This window comes from Ranitomeya variabilis, chromosome 4, assembly GCF_051348905.1.
Source record: "Ranitomeya variabilis isolate aRanVar5 chromosome 4, aRanVar5.hap1, whole genome shotgun sequence".
Taxonomy (NCBI): Eukaryota; Metazoa; Chordata; class Amphibia; order Anura; family Dendrobatidae; genus Ranitomeya; species Ranitomeya variabilis.
In genome coordinates, this window is record NC_135235.1 from 735,035,174 (window position 1) to 735,054,637 (window position 19,464).

The 19,464-nt window shown below is 43.8% G+C and overlaps 1 protein-coding gene across 1 annotated transcript; it reads right to left on the bottom strand.

Moving 5' to 3' along the window:
- Positions 1 to 240: 240 nt before the first annotated feature.
- On the bottom strand, positions 241 to 6,962 carry LOC143766710 (uncharacterized). Its single transcript, XM_077254567.1, has 2 exons — positions 1,770 to 6,962; positions 241 to 1,684 (listed from the first exon to the last, which is right to left on the bottom strand). The coding sequence occupies exon 1, from the start codon at positions 5,188 to 5,190 to the stop codon at positions 3,376 to 3,378; it is 1,815 nt and encodes a 604-aa protein (XP_077110682.1). The 5' UTR covers positions 5,191 to 6,962; the 3' UTR covers positions 241 to 1,684; positions 1,770 to 3,375.
- Between the last annotated feature and the right edge of the window lie 12,502 nt (positions 6,963 to 19,464).

A 19,464-nucleotide genomic window follows, 5' to 3' on the forward strand; every position in this document is an offset into this window, starting at 1 on the left:
AGCATAATTTTTTAGCACATTATGTATGTGGCCATATTACTACACCCGCAAGTAAGAAGCGGTGTGTTTTATACGATTATAAAAAACCAAAGGCACGATATTGTATAAATTTAAAAAGATTTTATTGTTGTAAAATAAATACATCTCAAAGACATTTCAATACTATAAAAATTATTAGAGTATAAAAGCAAAAACATTAAATAGTACAATGATCATACATCAACACACTTCTTACAAAATAAATAAATAGTATCACAAGTACAATGAACATACATCATTACACTTCTTGCTGAAATAAATAATATAGTGTAACAAGCCAAGTACAGCATTTATCCAGTACATTCTTTACATCGTGAGCCACATGGTTTGCAGCATCGGTAGAGACCTTTTTTTAGGCATTAGAGTTCCGCATGTGGTGCCTAATGACGGGGAATGTAAAGATTGAATTGTACGTGGCATCGGGGTTAAGTTCTGTGGTGTAGATACAGCGTGTGTCTCGCTGCTGGAAATTTTTAATTCATCTAAAAGCTTCCTAGTAGTGTGATTACCCACAACTGTAGACGGTATATTTAGCTCGGCCATAGCATGCATAAATGAATCCCAACCCAGAGGTAACTTCTGGCCGGTCAGAGCATGACTCTGCATTGTACTACGTACCAAATCCAGTAAGTTAGACCCTGGCATTATGGATCCTTTGAAAATAAATTCAGCTTTATTATTCCAGGCTGTAACATTTTTATTCTGCAGTAACCTGTTTAGTAAAAATTCAGCATTCTTTTTATATCTTTGGTTTATATGACTGACAATTTCAGCGACCTCTTGATTTTTATCAGAGTCGGTATTTGACAATTGTTGCTGACCAGGATCAGGAGTGCTAACGAGATTTAAAGCCGTCACTTCTTTTGAGCTGTGCCGCGTATGTACCAAGTAGCGTTGTAGCACGGAGCTATACATTTTAATTTTCACATCATTGGGAATGTCACGACGTTGTAAAATGGCGCTAATTTCACCATCAAGGCGCCGAATAACACTGTCGCGTATGTTATCTGTAGTACTGGGCCTTAGTTTGTCTAGCTCCTGTTTGGGCACTAGATACATTTTCTCTGTATGCTCCATTATTTTCCTGCGAGCAGGCTTGTTATTATTGGAATTGCAAAAGCTAAAAGAGGGCCGATAAACCCACCGGCCTGCTTTAGTAGCCGCTTCTTTTTCTTTATGGGCTGAGATCTGTCGCTCAGGGTTCTTAAAGCTTTACGCCACTTCTTTAATATGCCTTTTTGACGCTCTTTCAGAGGAATCCTGCCTTTCAAGGTGTTTAAAGCAATCTCGCCTATGGCTGTAATTAAATCATTGCTTGCACTGCGCAAAATAGACTTTCGGACAGCGGGGGTCGCTTTCACCAGAGTTTTTAAGAGAGCCCAGTTACGCCGGAGTCTCTCAGACATCTTTACAGCACAACGCACACAGCGTAGAATGTCTGATACCGGGTAAAATTCACTATTTAGAAGTGTTTTTCTTTTGAACATAGACAGCAGGCAACGCTGGTGGACACAATCCGGTCCTTAAGCGCAGATCCTCAGGGGTATTAGCTCTCAAATCTTCAAGCAAATACCATAAGGCTCCCGCGTGGCATCCTCAAAAGCTTCAAGGAAAAAACGTGTTTTTCCGGGATACATCTGACGAGCTAAAGTTAAAATTTGTAATATATCTCGGGGGTTATTAAAAAGCACCATGTACTTTGTTTAAATTTATCATGCGGCTTTTCTTACCCTGACAAAATATGTTTTGTTCCAGGTAGAAAATGCTGAGATTTCTGTGGTGCACATACTTGGTAAAGGCTTTTTCTATCTCACAATTTTCACTAGCACTCTCCATGAGATCATCAGCAATAGCCAAATTCACCTTCTCCGGCGGGAATAATTCGTCATCTACGAATGTATTCGGCAGACCCTCCACAAATCTGGCGTTGGGAAAAGAGAGAGATTTCATCATATAGTTTCTGCCAACACGAATAAAACCAAACAATATTATCAGGTTTCTGAGAAAAATTAGTTTCAATATTATATAGTAGTTGTTTTACAAAATAGCTCTTTCCAGAATTAGACGGGCCTGCTAGAATGCATGAGAATGGGTGTTGCAGGAGTGTATCCATCACCACAATACACGACTAATAGCCAAAAGGCAGGGTGGTAAAATCGCCAATTAGGTGCCGCTTTGTGTAAACGCACTTTTGTGTTTTGCGTAATGGCCTTGTTTCAATCTCCCAACACTTTTTATTTCTCACAATGGACGGTTGCAGTACGACAATACGTTTCTGTGTATCTGTGTCAGAATTGCGCGGGTAGTCCAGAACTAGATCTTTTAGACTGTTGAAATTAATAGATTGAGAGTTACTGACATTTAGTGTTATCCCCTTAACTTTTAAGACAGTTTTACCGGGTTTGTATCCGTAAGTTTTGGGGCCCGCGGATACAAATTCTGTGATGTGTGTACCATCGGGTATTTCACTGGTCAGTTCCCCCAGGTAATCGCCTAAAGGCGGCTGCCACTCACCATCTCGCTGTACAAAAATAACTGAATCTGTGTCGTGATAAAGGCACCGCTCCTGCAGCCGGTCCAGCAGCGAATAGAGCTCTAGCCGGGCATACGCTGTTGTAAAACATGCTATAAAAATGTTTGTGTTTTTGTTGACGGTGTGGTGACCTTTTGCGTATTTCCAGTTAATGGTTGCTGTGTCATCATCAAGGAAATGTAGCATTGAGATGTCGTAGTAAGGCAGGAACAAATACTTAAAAAGCTCATCAGGGTCCCGGACAATGCTGGTACATGATAGATCTCTGAGCAAGCTTTCCCCATAAAGAATTTAAGAAAAGCTTCTAGATCTGTCTCTTAGCAGGATTGACAGCTATATTTTCAGGCCGTAATTGGACACCTTCTTTTTCAAGAAAGGAGTCAATGTACTGCCTTTTCTTGTCCTCATCAGTGCACCAGCTAGGGTAACCAGAGGCTTCCTGCTTTTCCCTAAGATGTAATTTAATGTAGGGAGCAAACAGATCATCAGTGGTTTTAGGAAAATGCCATATTTCATAGATGTGCGCGATCCGATACCCTTTTTCCATCGCCATCTCGAGCTCTATAGTACACCAGGTGCCTGTCAGTGCACATTCCTCATCACTATGAGCACAAATATCTGCCTGGGAATTTACAGCGCATGTGTAGCAAAGGGGAAACATTAATTTTTTGTTAAGTTTTACCGGTAGAACTGGAAAAAATAAATCTCTCGGCGGGTAGACCTTGACTCTAGCAATGCCAAAGTATTTTTTAATGAATCCCAAATTGTCATAGATGATGTCTGGATGGCCTACAGAATATGTTTTAGTTTTGTTTACAAAGGGGTACAGACTGGTGAAATCGTAGTAATGTAAAGTCTCCCCATCTTCCAGTTGGTGATAGCTTAATGGCGTTAGTTCGGCCACCATAAAGCGCATCACGGGGGTCTAAAGGAAGGGGAAATTCCATCTGGTGGAGAAATGTTTGAAGGTTAGAATAATTTTCAACCATTTCATTGCACTCATGCTCCCATATCACCCTTATTGTGTACCCGCAGCACTGTAAGTAGCGCTTTTTAGCTAAAAAGGTATAATATAACTGACCGTAGGACGTGTTTGTGACCTTATTCGTGTCATTTTCATTATAGCACACCGGACATCCGTGGTAAAAACACCCCTGAAATTCAAAGGCTATGTGCTGACCGCTAACATAGGCATAGCCATCTAGAAAATATTTCCCGACTTGTTTTTCACCACCCCTCAAAGCGTGTCGGATGTCGATGTTCTCGGAGTGGGCTACATACATGAGCCACTGTATAGCAGGTGACGAGTAGCGCTTTTTTACCTTGTGATAATTATCACCATGCAAAATGGCGATGGTCTTTTTTGGAAGAAATTTAAACCTGTACATTGCCATACACACCGAGGCCAGGGTGATGAGCTGAAAAGGATCAACACATCTGCTCACTACAATTGTTTGCTTTTGACGCTTACAGTATTTTTTGACATTTTTCTGTGTCATTTGCATAATACGCTCTCTATAGATCTCGCAGGCATGTCTCAGAATTTCAACATCCTGTTTGCAATAAGATTTTAGCTCAGCCTTGAAGTCAAAAGTTGTATTTACCTGGGCCTCATACCACTCCAGGAACTCTGACTTCTCACCAGGTGACATGTACTCCACCCCATAATATTTTACATCTGGTATGGGGCCTACATAATTTTGGTTTTCTCTGGTATTAAAAAAGTGTGGAAAATGTCCTTTGCCTCCTGAAAACCCCATGGCCTGCGGTAATTTACTGAGTTTCATGGGGATAAAATTTAGAGAGTCTATAAACCTTATAGACAAATCGGGTAGCGTCACACACAAGAGACGGCCACCTTGGGTTATCAACTTTACCTGTAGTTTTTCAGAAATCAGTTCCTTAACAATAATGTATGAGTCGTATCTACCACCATTGTGGGCAATAAATGTATGATCTGAAAATTTACCGCTTGTAAAGAACTGTACAAAGTCATGGGTACAGGTATCACCCTCAAACTCCCAGGAGGGGTGGCCATACAGCGTTGTAGCATAAATGTAATTCGGGATGTGCGTGCCGGTCTCCTGCATACATTCAAAATCATAAAAGATATAACAATCTGACTCATCCTGTGCTACATACCACCGCATGTAACAAAGATGGGCATCAAATTTATTTATACGGCCGTGACATACAGGACAGCGCAAACCATTACATTTATGCTCAGTCTCGAAATTTCTGAAAACAAAACGGTTGCATTTATCACAAAATGTTTTAAGCCTGCAGAAGGCTAGGTCGGCTACACCCAATTGTGTGTGATAATCCAAGCACTCGCTCGATCGGCAATAAACCCTGCAAACAGGGCACCTGGGCTGTTGGTCGGCACTGCTTTCTACACAATCCTCTCTCTGACAGGCTTTACAAAAATACTGAAAGAAATGCTTGTTCTTGTGATGAAACACAGAATTGCATAGCTCACAAAAGTAATCAGCACCGATAAAACCCTTCATATTTTTGATACCGTAGTAGTGATTATCATGGAACAATATGAACACGGTTTTACCATTAGCTGTATTGCCGCTCTGAAAGTAACGCCAGTCACCCTGGCTATAGTACATTACTTTAATGGTGACCCCCAAATATTTTTCAAATGCCGGGATGTCACTAAAGCTCACTTACTGACCATCAGGGATGCCCAGTGCTGTATGTCTTTAGACTGGCTCAGTAAATCGGCATCAGCAAGATCCGTGTCGGTTATCAGGGCGCACACACTAGCAGCTAAACACAGATTTGTTGTGTAATTGTTAAAATCATACAACCATTGTCTCTTTTGTTTATTGATCCGGCTGCTCGCTATAGCTTTCAAGCACCTTTTTACACCACCGCGTTGGTTTTTAATGATGGTGATGACTAGCTTTAGCGAATTGGATGATATGCATTCAGCGTTACTTTGAAGTGTGCGGGCAACGGCATTTAAAAAAGATTCGGAATTAAAATCTTCCCTGGTTTGTTTTGTAGTGAAAATAGGGTCTAAAGTATCGCTACCTTCAAACCTTAACTGTACAAAGTCGCAAGGTTCAATGTCCCTGATGATTCTATCCAGTAATGCCTGAATACCGTCATGAACAATATTCACACCCTCTTCAAATGATCGTATACGCTCCAAATTTACAAATCTAAAATGATTTGTATGTATATGACCGTTGAAATTGTGGAGAGCCCTTTGATGATGATGGATGCGCTGCAAAAATACTGCATGATCGGGGTACAACACATCACCATCAGCAACAAAGCCATCGTCTGAGGCTTGTGAATTTTGTGTAGATGCATGCAGGACATTTGCAGAGTTATCATGGCTATGTGAATCTTGATCTGACTCTTGTGACGATAACTGGGGAGTCTGTAGAGCTATTGCAGGACACGTGACACCACGACGTCTCCTAGCGCATAGCGCGCGTTTAGCGCTGACCAGCAATTTTAGAGTCCTCTTTATAACTCTAGCCCTATTATACCTGGGTAGTGTTGGTTTAGGTGGTTTATGCAGGCCATAGCCGACCATATCCAGTCATAATGGGCTAGCTGCAGATGTTGTCTCCCCATCCAGCTGCAGATTCTGGAGTGCACATAGTTCGGCCTTATTAGCATGTGTTGGGATTAGTGCTGATAATTTTTCAAAAGTATCACAAAAAAACATTATTTTGGGGACCCAGAGTTTGTAGTGTAAGTAGCGGCTGAACTGCTCCTGAAACACCACCATTTCAGCGGTGCCCCAGCCGATGGAATCATGCCGCAAATTTGTAGATGCCGCCTGAATCCTTGGCTTTTTACACACCTTAACAGCTGTTGGTAACGACCTCTTTAACCGTTTCTTAACATTAACAGAGTTAGATACACAGACATGAGATGTGCCACTCAAATTAGAGGCTCCTGAGGGGCCGGCCCCAGAGGAATTAGCAGGTACAGTTAGACATGCCGCTGGCGGTTGCATAGTGTGTGCCACGCGTATAATGAGCGGTTCTACGGATGATTGCTTGCCATCAGCGAGCTGATCAAGCGCTTCACCAGCCATCGGAGCTGCGGTACCCACGGCACTGGATGTGGTCGGTGGCTCTGTAATATGCTTTGTTTTTTGCTTATGTTTTCGGGGTGGCTCTACCACTTCTGGGCATAGTTGCGGTGGGTCGTTCACACGGCTGGTCGATGGCTGTCCAGCACTTGAATGGAGTATTTCACGATGGTCCGCCGGTATAGGGTTTCCTGCGCCCTGCACCACACAGATCGGTGATAGCGGGGATGTTCTAACAACTCCATTAGCCGACTGTATTGCCGTCCACACTGGTACTGCGCCATTCTCGGAGAGCTGTAGCGGCTGTAGAGGTGCTGGAGGTGTTTTTCTCATGACTTTGCTTTTAGCTGCAGGAAAGATTATACATGTGTCAGATATGTGCGAGACCACCGCATGTCGCTGCGCTTAGCTGCGGGAAAGATTATACATGTGTCAGATGTGTGAGACCGCTGCATGTCGCTGTGCTTAGCTGTGGGAAAGATTATACATGTGTCAGATATGTGTGGTACCAGGAGCTCATTGGAGAAGCACGTGTATCATTGATTGTACAAAGACTGTGCATGTATATCAAAATATACACTTATGGACTAGCGATGTGGGGTGGATGATTGCCGTGGCGGCTTCTGGAGCTTCTGTGAGGTTCTCCATTAGCAGGTGTATATTCTCTTTTGTGAAAATTCTTCTAGGCTTCAGTTTACAAGCTATAAATAAAGATATATGACTTAGTAGAGGCGTGGTGGATTTTCTCAGAGCGGTTGTGCAAAAACGCGTTTTCATACGATTGCTACCTTTTCCTTTCTTGCTCGCTGGCCCTCGCGTTTTTTTAAGGGTTCTAGAAACAGGGCTGTTTCTCGGTGCGGGGGACCGGTACAACGCGTCTTCAGCGGATATCTGATTGTGTTCCGAGGTAATTGGTTCTGGAATCAGGCCGATATCTGTAAAGAATTAATATATATTTACACGTCTAAATACTTAACCCCTTAACGACCGCCGATACGCTTTTTAACGGCGGCTGCTAAGGGTACTTAAACCACAGCGCCGTTAATTAATGGCGCTGTGGAAAAACTGAATAGCGCCCCCCAGAGGGTAGCCAAGACCCCAGAGAACATGATTCGGGGGGGTTTTTACCGACCCCCGAGTTGCAATCGCCGGTAATTAACCGTTTACCGGCGGTCGCAACAACAACAAAAAATGCGATTTGCCATTTCATTTCTCTGTCCTCCGATGTGATCGCACATCGGAGGACAGAGAAATAGGGTCCCCGATGGCCTCCGATAGCCCCCCAATACTCACCTATCTCCCCCGGTGCTCCTCGTGGCTCCCGATGGGCGCCGCCATCTTTTTTCCGGGTTAAAAATGGCGGGCGCATGCGCAGTGCGCCCGCCGCTCGGCACCCGGAAGATCTTTGAGGTCTCGGCTGCCGGGGGTAGCCGAGACCCCAAAGAACATGATCGGGGTCGGTTTTTACCGACCCCTGTTTTGCGATCGCCGGTAATTAACTGTTTACCGGCGACCGCAAAAAAAAAAAAAAAAAAAGCGATCTGTAATTCTCAGTCCTCTGATGTGATCGCACATCAGAGGATAGAGAAATAGGGGGATTCGGGGACCCTATCATACTCACCCGGTGTCCCTGGGTCCTCCTGTGTCTCCTTCTTCCCCTGTAAAGAAAATGGCAGGCGCATGCGCAGTGCGCCCGCCATCTGCTGCCATCTGCCGGCTGGCAGGAGAGACGAGTTGGGGCTAAAATTAGGGTTTGGGTTAGGGCTAAATTTAGGGTTAGGGTTGGGGCTAAATTTAGGGTTAGGGCTAGGGTTAGGCTTAGGCTACTTTCACACTAGCGTTTTTTGGCTTCCGTCGCAATGCGTCATTGGAGAAAAAACGCATCCTGCAAAAGTGCTTGCAGGATGCGTTTTTTCTCCATTGACTTGCATTAGCGACGCATTGCGACGGATTGCCACACGTCGCATCCATCGTGCGACGGATGCGTCGTGCTTTGGTGGACCGTCGGCACAAAAAACGCTACATGTAACTTTTTTTGTGCGACGTGTCCGCCATTTCCAACCGCGCATGCGCGGCCGGAACTCCGCCCCCGCCTCCCCGCACCTCACCTCACAATGGGGCTGCGGATGCGTTGAAAAAACAGTATCCGCTGCACCCGTTGTGCGGCACTTACAACGCTAGCGTCGGCCCGACACACTGCGATGGGCCGAGTACAATGCTAGTGTGAAAGTAGCCTTAGGTTTCTTTCACACTTGCGTCGGTACGGGGCGGTCGCAATGCGTTGGCCCGACGTACCGACGCACGTTGTGAAAATTGTGCACAACGTGGGCAGTGGATGCAGTTTTTCAACGCATCTGCTGCCCAGTCTATGTCCTGGGGAGGAGGGGGCAGAGTTACGGCCACGCATGCGCGGAAATGGCGGACGCGATGTACAAAAAAAAAGGTTACATTGAACTTTTTTTGTGACGACGGTCCGACAAAACACAACGGATCCAGTGCACGATGGACGCGACGTGTGGCCATCCGTCGGTAATACAAGTCTATGGGCAAAAAAGACATCCTGTGGGCACATTTGCAGGATCCGTTTTTTGTCCAAAACGACGGATTATGATGGATGCCACACGACGCAAGTGTGAAAGTAGCCTTAGGGCTAAAGTTAGGGCTAGGGTTAGATTTAGGGTTAGGGTTGGGACTAAATTTAGGGTTAGGGCTAGGGTTGTGGCTAAAATTAGGGTTAGGGTTGGGGCTAAAGTTATGTTAGGGTTGGGGCTAAAGTTAGGGTTGGGGCTAAAATTAGGGTTAGGGTTGGGGCTAAAGTTAGGGTTAGGGTTGGGATTAGGGGTGTATTGGGATTAGGGTTAGGTTTGAGGTTAGGGTTGAGATTAGGGATAGGGGCGTGTTGGATTTAGGGTTTTGATTAGGGTTATGGTTAGGGTTGGGATTAGGGCTGTTTTGGGGTTAGGGTTGGGATTATCGTTAGGGTTGTGATTAGGATTATGGATCGGGTTGAGATTAGGGTTAGGGGTGTGTTGGAGTTTGGGTTGGAGTTAGAATTGGGGGGTTTCCACTGTTTAGGTACATCAGGGGGTCTCCAAACACGGCAGCCAATTTTGCGCTAAAAAAGTCAAATGGTGCTCCCTCCCTTCTGAGCTCTGCCGTGCGCCCAAACAGTGGTTTACCCCCACATATGGGGCATCAGCGTACTCGGGATAAATTGGACAACAACTTTTGGGGTCCAATTTCTCCTGTTACCCTTGTGAAAATAAAAACTTGGGGGCTAAAAATCTTTTTTGTGGGAAAAAAAATATATTTTTTATTTTCACTACTCTGCATTATAAACTTCTGTGAAGCACTTGGGCATTCAAAGTTCTCACTACACATCTAGATAAGTTCCATGGGGGGTCTAGTTTCCAAAATGGGGTCACTTTTGGGGGGGTTTCTACTGTTTAGGCACATCAGGGGCTCTCCAAACGTGACATGGCGTCTGATCTCAATTCCAGCCAATTCTACATTGAAAAAGTAAAACGACACTCCTTCTCTTCCAAGCTCTGCGGTGCGCCCAAACAGTGGTTTACCCCCACATATGGGGTATCGACGTATTCAGGAGAAATTGCACAACAACTTGTGTGGTCTAATTTCTCCTGTTACCTTTGTGAAAATAAAAATTTGGGGGCAAAAAGATCGTTTTTGTAGAAAAAATGCGATTTTTTATTTTCACGGCTCTACGTTATAAACTTCTGTGAAGCACTTGGGGGTTCAAAGTGCTCACCACACATCTAGATAAGTTCCTTAAGGGGTCTAGTTTCCAAAATGGTGTCACTTGTGGGGGGTTTCCACTGTTTAGGCACATTAGGGGCTCTCCAAACGCGACATGGCGTCCGATCTTAATTCCAGCCAATTCTGCATTGAAACAGTCAAACGGTGCTCCTTCACTTCCAAGCTCTGCGGTGCGCCCAAACCGTGGTTTACCTCCACATATGGGGTATCGGCATACTAAGGAGAAATTGCATAACAAAATTTGTTGTTGAATTTCTGTTTTTACACTTGTAAAAATAAAAAAAATGGTTCTGAAGTAAAATGTTTGGAAAAAAAAGTTAAATGTTCATTTTTTTCTTCAACATTGTTTCAGTTCCTGTGAAGTACGTAAAGGGTTAATAAACTTCTTGAATGTGGTTTTGAGCAGCTTGAGGGGTGCAGTTTTTAGAATGGTGTCACACTTGGTTATTTTCTATCATATAGACCCCTCAAAATGACTTCAAAGGTGATGTGGTCCTTAAAAAAAACATTGTGTTGTAAAAATGAGAAATTGCTGGTCAGTAGACATGTGGGAATTGTTATTTATTAACTATTTTTCGTGACATATCTCTCTGATTTAAGAGCATAAAAATGATATTCAGGCCGACATCTGTAAAAAATTTATATATATTTTCACATCTAAATACTTAAAAGATAGATAAAACTGTGGGGATTGGGGATTAATCGTTAATCTAGATATATCTAAGCGTGCCCTAAAAACGCATTTGTTCAGACTGGCCTACCGCCTCAACGCATTAACCTAACTATTCCTGTGTGGCCTATTAAAAATAGAAAAAAAAACAAAACACATAATCAGGTTCCTTGCATCGTGTTCTCATACACTTCATGCAGTTAATAGCACTCTGTGTCTGTACTGCTACATACTTAGGCAGTTAACTGGTTCATGCAGCTTTACATGAACACCCGAGCCTTACACTATGGCTGGTCCAAATAACTAAAGCAATTGTTACCATCCACCTCTCGTGTCTCCCCTTTTCCTCATAGTTTGTAAGCTTGCGAGCAGGGCCCTCATTCCTCCTGGTATCTATTTTGAACTGTGATATCTGTTATGCTGTAATGTCTATTGTCTGTACAAGTCCCCTCTATAAGTTGTAAAGCGCTGCGGAATATGTTGGCGCTATATAAATAAAAATTATTATTATTATTATTATCTAGAATATATATATATATATATATATATATATATATATATATATATATATATATATATATATACACACACACACACACACACACACGACGCACCTATGATGTCTTGCGCCAATTCCCACACAGCAGCGTCAGCTTCATTAGTGTTGCTATACTCAGCTCCGGCTGTATCACACTCCAGAGCAGTCACGCTGAAGCTGTTTAAAAAATCATCGGGCATGGTCCTGATAAATTCATCTTAAACAAGAAAGAATAAAACAATATAAAAATAATATACAAAACACCCCTTACTTAGAATGGCACACTAACAGATGCATTTATATAAAGCTTGAAACATACCTAATACCGAATCCTCAACTTGGTCAGAAAAATCCCAAAAATTTTGGAATTCCATCTAAAATAAATTATCTGTGCAAATTTTTGTGCTATCTATATTCATTTTACAACACAGACAAACTCATTTATATACCGCAACAAATAAATTTGCGCCTAGTATATAAATATGTTTATACTAAGCAAATCACAGGTAACATGGTTAAGTCTTTCTATATTAATTTTGCACCACAAATATGGTTTATGCAGTAAAAGTATATTATACAGCGCAACTAAATATGCACCTACTGTATAAATAGGACTATAAATATGTCTGTGTTAAACAAAACATATGTAATAAGTACGCTAGTTAGGGTGTATTAACAGCTATTAACTACTGTATTACACAAATTATGTCATAATAAATATACGGTTAAATTATTAAAACATATAATGCCGCTAACCATCAATATAATACTAACTTATTAAAACAAATAACAACCTTAATTATGGTTTTAGCTATACATAGTTAAATATAATTAAGCATTTGCGAATAATAAGACAACTGTCTTATATACTTACATTTAGAATTGCTGAGATTAGCCTGGTCTGACTTCTGGTGGATGTCTGGTGTAGTGCAGCTGTAGAGACAGCTGTATTTATTCCGAGTGTCAGAAAACAAGCCTTCTGTTAACACCCAGAAACACACCCAGTTACGCCCCTCCATACGCCTTCTGTTAACACCCAGAACACACCCATACAGACAATTATTGCCTGTATTAACTCAGTCATGATATAGCCGGATTAAAACAGGAAATTTTATACATTGAATTTCTGAAAGAAGCAGGCTGTTGATTATCGAGACACAATCATTTATTCAATCATGACGCCTAAATCGTATGATGACATATTAGAAAAACAATATTTTACAGCTAAGGAGCCCGGATCATTCTGCGGAATTGACAAATTATTTAGAGAGACGAGAAACCGTGGAATAAAGAAATCTGATGTGTCTGACTGGTTGAATAAGCAAGATGTGTACACTCTACACAAACCTGTTAGAAAACGCTTTTTGACAAATAAAATTTACGTCTCGGACATTGATGCGCAGTGGCAAGAGGATCTCGTAAGTTTAATTGACTATTCAAGGGAAAATGATAATGTCAAATACATCCTGACGGTGATTGATACTCTATCGAGATACGCATGGTGCGTGGCCTTGTCAAACAAGACCGGCGCGAGTGTAGCCAGATTGTTCAAATTAATATTTCAAAATGATAAGCGCATACCGAAGAAATTTCAGACGGATAGCAGCAAAGAATTTATAAATTCACAACTCAAGCAACTATGTAATATGCATAATATTCACCACTTTTTTACCAATAATGATGTGAAGGCATCTATGGTAGAGTGCTTTAATCGCACATTAAAAACCCGTATGTGGCGCTATCTTACTCAGCGTAATACCTTTAGGTATACTGATATTTTACCGGATTTGGTGCACAGCAACAATCATACTTATCATTCTACCATATGATGTAGTCCCGCTGAAGTGAGTATGCAAAACGTGATGCAAGTCTGGCGCAATATTTACAGTTCTACTATTACTAATAAACCGATTAAACCGTCTTTAAAGGTTGGAGATCATGTCAGAATATCGCGCTATAAGGGAATATTCTGTAAGAGCTATGAGAAAACGTACAGCTTAGAGATTTTTTTAAATTACCGCAGTCTCCAATAAATTTCATAAACCTCTTTATAAAATTAGTGATTTAGCCGGCGAGGCTGTAGAGGGGTCATTTTATAAGGAAGAGCTGCAAAAAATACCTATGGATGAGAATCGTGTCTACAGAGTAGAAAAGATTTTGAGAAAAAAACGTGTCGGGGTGTGAGTCACTGCTTCGTCAAATGGCTGGGGTACCCCGAAAAATTCAATAGTTGGATCCCGGCTTCGGAGTTGACAGATATATAGCCATGGAAGCGGGTTCGTTTTTCATCACATTACCCAGCAATTCCTCAATTAAAATCTACCCCAACAACACCATATCGAATTACAATACCAAGTTATCAAGGGCCGTTCATCTTTCAGACGCTTATGAAGTGGCGTTAACGGAAATACAGTACCCCCATACGTGGAACACGTTTGAGGCTTTTGAAGGGAACTTCTACGCTGCTAAACACAATGATCCGTTAGAACATTATCACATAAAATCAGGATTTTACTCGAACATTCATAAGCTGGTTGGCACGGTCAATGCCCGAATAGAGGCGCTGAATTTATCCACGCCTGCCTACAGAATACGGTATGATGAGCTATGCCGAGAGGTGATCCTGCCCGACCCAGCCCCTACACAGTTTGCTCTGGGTACTAAGCTAAAATGTATTTTCGGCCTACAGACCATCGACGACTCCCCCATTGCTTTAATGCCATGGAATGGCCGCTTTTACCCAGATTCAAAGGCTGGTTTTTATTCGCTTTTTGTATACACGGATATAATTCAACATCAACTTGTAGGCGACAGTTACGTTCAACTGTTACGAACCGTAGAAGTTAGCGGCGATGATAATGATATTGTCACGGTGCGCTACATGCGTCCCGATTACATTCCGCTGTGCAAACAACACTTTGACTCCATAAACATTACAGTCATGTCGGACCAGGCTACGCCGGTTAAATTCAGATACGGCAAGTGTATAGTGCAATTACATTTTAGACCGCAACAGTATTGACACGATAAAATGGTGTCTCAAAGGGTGTATGGAGATCCCGCTGTTTATGCCTGCTACTATACTGCCCAGTCGGGGCACAGGCTAGAGGGATTCCACGGGAGCGAGTACATGTATGGCTCTGGCCTGGCCGGGATATTTAAAGGCTTATTTCGTCGCGCCATGCCGCTTTTCAGAAAAGGCTTAGAATTAGTAAAACCACACATAAAGACGGCGGTCCAGAACATCGCGATGGACGCCGTCACGACCGCCTCAACGGCCCTTATGAAACGGATACACAACCACAGCAAGATGGATCTGGGATAATTTATGTCGCTAAAAAAGCACAAAAAAGAAAGAGGTGCGCTTGCCCCCCTTTACCGCCGATACTCATGAATAAAACTACCACCAAGAGACGCCACCATCAGAAACGAGTAAGACGCTCTGCGGACGATCTTCTAATCAGTTATCATGGCTTTCCTGCATGACGCTTCTGTAGAGTGCGCTATTTGTAGAAGTACAACCGGTTGCGGCTCTGTCAGACAATGGTCCATTGGAATTTTTCATATCTGGGTGCGGCGATTATTATTATGATCTAAACAACACGCTGTTGTACATAAGCTGTCGTATCGTGAAGCATAATATCGCCGATGGTGCCCATGTGGCCCTCATAAATTACCCTCTAGCCACCCTTTTTAACCAGGTCGATATTACTCAGGGAGATCTGTTATGACCCCAATGGCGAGGGTCTCAGAGGAACAAGTAAGTCTACTGTTATGACCCCAATGGCGAGGGTCTCAGAGGAACAAGTAAGTCTGCGAAGTACAAAAATCCAGCTCATAGGGCAGTGGTAACTGGGTTGACCATATATCTACTCCTAACGCCAACACTAGAAGTAGCCGGGGAACATGCCTACGTTGGTCGCTAGATGTCTCGCGCCAGCCGGAGGACTAACTACCCCTAGAAGAGGAAAACAAAGACCTCTCTTGCCTCCAGAGAATAGACCCCAAAAGTAGGATACAAGCCCCCCACAAATAATAACGGTGAGGTAAGAGGAAATGACAAACACAGATGAACTAGGTTTAGCAAAGAGAGGCCCACTTACTAATAGCAGAATGTAGTAAGATAACTTAATATGGTCAACAAAAACCCTATCAAAAAATCCACACTGGAGATTCAAGAACCCCCGAACCGTCTAACGGCCCGGGGGGAGAACTCCAGCCTCCCTAGAGCTTCCAGCAAGGTTAGAATACAGATTATGTACAAGCTGGACAAAAATGCAAACAAAAACAAATAGCAAAAAACAAGAAAACAGACTTAGCTTAATTTAGCAGGAACCAGGATCAGTAGACCAGAGCACAACAGATTAGCTCTGATTACAACGTTGCCAGGCATTGAACTGAAGGTCCAGGGAGCTTATATAGCAACACCCCTGACCTAACGACCCAGGTGAGCATACAAGGGATGGCAGACATTCCCAGAGTCAAATCACTAGTAACCACTAGAGGGAGCCAAAAAGGTAAATTCACAACAGTACCCCCCCCTTAGTGAGGGGTCACCGAACCCTCACCAAGACCACCAGGGCGATCAGGATGAGCGGTGTGAAAGGCACGAACCAAATCGGCCGCATGCACATCAGAGGCGACCACCCAGGAATTATCCTCCTGACCATAGCCCTTCCACTTGACCAAGTACTGAAGCCTCCGCCTGGAGAGACGAGAATCTAAGATCTTCTCCACCACGTACTCTAACTCGCCCTCAACCAACACCGGAGCAGGAGGCTCAGCAGAAGGAACCACAGGCACAACGTACCGCCGCAACAAGGACCTATGAAATACGTTGTGAATGGCAAACGACACCGGAAGATCCAGGCGAAAGGATACCGGATTAAGGATTTCCAATATCTTGTAAGGACCAATGAAGCGAGGCTTAAATTTGGGAGAGGAGACCTTCATAGGAACAAATCGAGAAGACAGCCATACCAAATCCCCAACGCGAAGTCGGGGACCCACACCGCGGCGGCGGTTGGCAAAACGCTGAGCCTTCTCCTGTGACAACTTCAAGTTGTCCACCACATGACTCCAGATCCGCTGCAACCTATCCACCACGGAATCCACCCCCGGACAGTCAGAAGGCTCCACATGTCCCGAGGAAAAACGAGGATGGAAACCAGAGTTGCAGAAAAATGGCGAAACCAAGGTGGCGGAACTAGCCCGATTATTAAGGGCAAATTCAGCCAACGGCAAGAAGGTCACCCAATCATCCTGATCAGAAGAGACAAAACACCTCAAATAAGCCTCCAGAGTCTGATCAGTTCGCTCCGTTTGTCCGTTAGTCTGGGGATGGAAAGCGGATGAAAACGACAACTCAATGCCCATCCTACCACAAAAGGATCGCCAGAACCTGGAAACAAACTGGGATCCTCTGTCCGACACAATATTCTCAGGAATGCCGTGCAAACGAACCACGTTCTGGAAGAACACAGGAACCAGATCAGAAGAGGAGGGCAGCTTAGGCAAAGGAACCAAATGGACCATCTTGGAGAAACGATCACATATCACCCAGATGACAGACATGCCCTGAGACACCGGAAGATCAGAAATGAAATCCATAGAGATGTGTGTCCAAGGTCTCTTCGGGACAGGCAAGGGCAAGAGCAACCCGCTGGCACGAGAACAGCAAGGCTTAGCTCGAGCACAAGTACCACAGGACTGCACAAATGACCGCACATCCCTTGACAAGGAAGGCCACCAAAAGGATCTCTGGTGCCAAAAATTCCCAGGTGCCCTGCCAACACCGAGGAATGAACCTCGGAAATGACTCTGCTGGTCCATCTAGCAGGCACAAACAATCTGTCAGGTGGACAAGAGTCAGGCCTACCAGCCTGAAATCTCTGTAACACACGTCGCAGATCTGGAGAAATAGCTGACACGATAACTCCTTCCTTAAGAATACCCACAGGTTCAGCGACTCCAGGAGCATCAGGCACAAAGCTCCTAGACAGAGCATCGGCCTTCACATTCTTAGAACCTGGTAAATACGAGACCACAAAGTCAAAACGGGAGAAAAACAATGACCACCGGGCCTGTCTAGGATTCAGGCGTTTAGCAGACTCGAGATACATCAGATTTTTGTGATCAGTCAAGACCACCACACGATGCTTAGCACCCTCGAGCCAATGACGCCACTCCTCAAGTCCACTTCATGGCCAACAACTCCCGATTGCCCACATCATAATTTCGCTCTGCCGGCGAAAACTTCCTAGAGAAAAAGGCACAAGGTCTCATAGTAGAGCAACCAGGGCCTCTCTGCGACAAAACGGCCCCTGCCCCAATCTCCGAAGCATCCACCTCAACCTGAAAGGGAAGTGAGACGTCAGGCTGGCACAAAACAGGCGCCGAAGTAAACCGGCGTTTCAACTCCTGGAAAGCCTCCACGGCAGCAGGAGCCCAGTTAGCTACATCAGAGCCTTTCTTGGTCATATCCGTCAGCGGTTTAACAACGCTAGAGAAATTTGCGATAAAACGACGGTAGAAGTAAGCAAAACCCAAGAACTTCTGAAGACTCTTAACTGACGAGGGTTGAGTCCAATCATGAATAGCTCGGACCTTGACTGGATCCATCTCCACAGCAGAAGGGGAAAAAATGAACCCCAAAAAGGGAACCTTCTGTACACCAAAGAGACACTTTGAGCCTTTTACAAACAAAGAATTTTCACGCAAAATCTCAAAAACCATCCTGACCTGCTCCACATGCGAGTCCCAATCATCAGAAAAAAACAGAATATCATCCAGATAAACAATCAAAAATTTATCCAGATACTTCCGGAAAATGTCATGCATGAAGGACTGAAAAACTGAAGGTGCATTAGAGAGCCCAAATGGCATCACCAAGTACTCAAAATGACCTTCGGGCGTATTGAATGCGGTTTTCCATTCATCGCCCTGCCTAATGCGCACAAGGTTGTACGCACCACGAAGGTCTATCTTGGTGAACCACTTGGCACCTTTAATCCGGGCAAACAAATCTGACAACAGCGGCAAAGGATACTGAAATTTGACAGTGATCTTATTTAAAAGCCGATAGTCAATACAAGGCCTCAAAGATCCGTCCTTTTTGGCCACAAAAAAAAAATCCCGCACCAAGAGGGGAAGAAGAAGGACGGATATGCCCCTTCTCAAGAGACTCCTTGATATATGAACGCATCGCGGTATGTTCAGGTACCGACAGATTAAACAGTCTTCCCTTAGGAAACTTACTGCCAGGAATCAAATCTATTGCACAGTCACATTCCCTATGAGGAGGCAGTGCACTGGACTTAGACTCGCTGAAGACATCCTGATAATCAGACAAATACGCCGGAACTTCCGAAGGCGTAGAAGAAGCAATAGACAAGGGCAGGGAATCTCCATGAATTCCATGGCAGCCCCAACTTGACACTGACATAGCCTTCCAGTCCAAGACTGGATTATGGGTCTGTAACCATGGTAAACCCAAAACAACCAAATCATGCATTTTATGCAGAACAAGAAAACGTATTACCTCCCGATGTTCGGGAGTCATGCACATGGTAACCTGTGTCCAAAACTGCGGTTTATTTTTTGCCAATGGTGTAGAATCAATACCCCTAAGAGGGATAGGATTTTCCAATGGCTCAAGAACAAATCCGCAGCGCTTGGCAAATGACAGATGCATAAGGCTCAGGGCAGCACCTGAGTCCACAAACGCCATGACAGGATACGATGACAGTGAGCAAATCAAAGTTACAGATAGAATAAATTTAGGTTGCAAATTACCAATGGCGACCGGACTAACAACCTTAGTAAGACGTTTAGAGCATGCT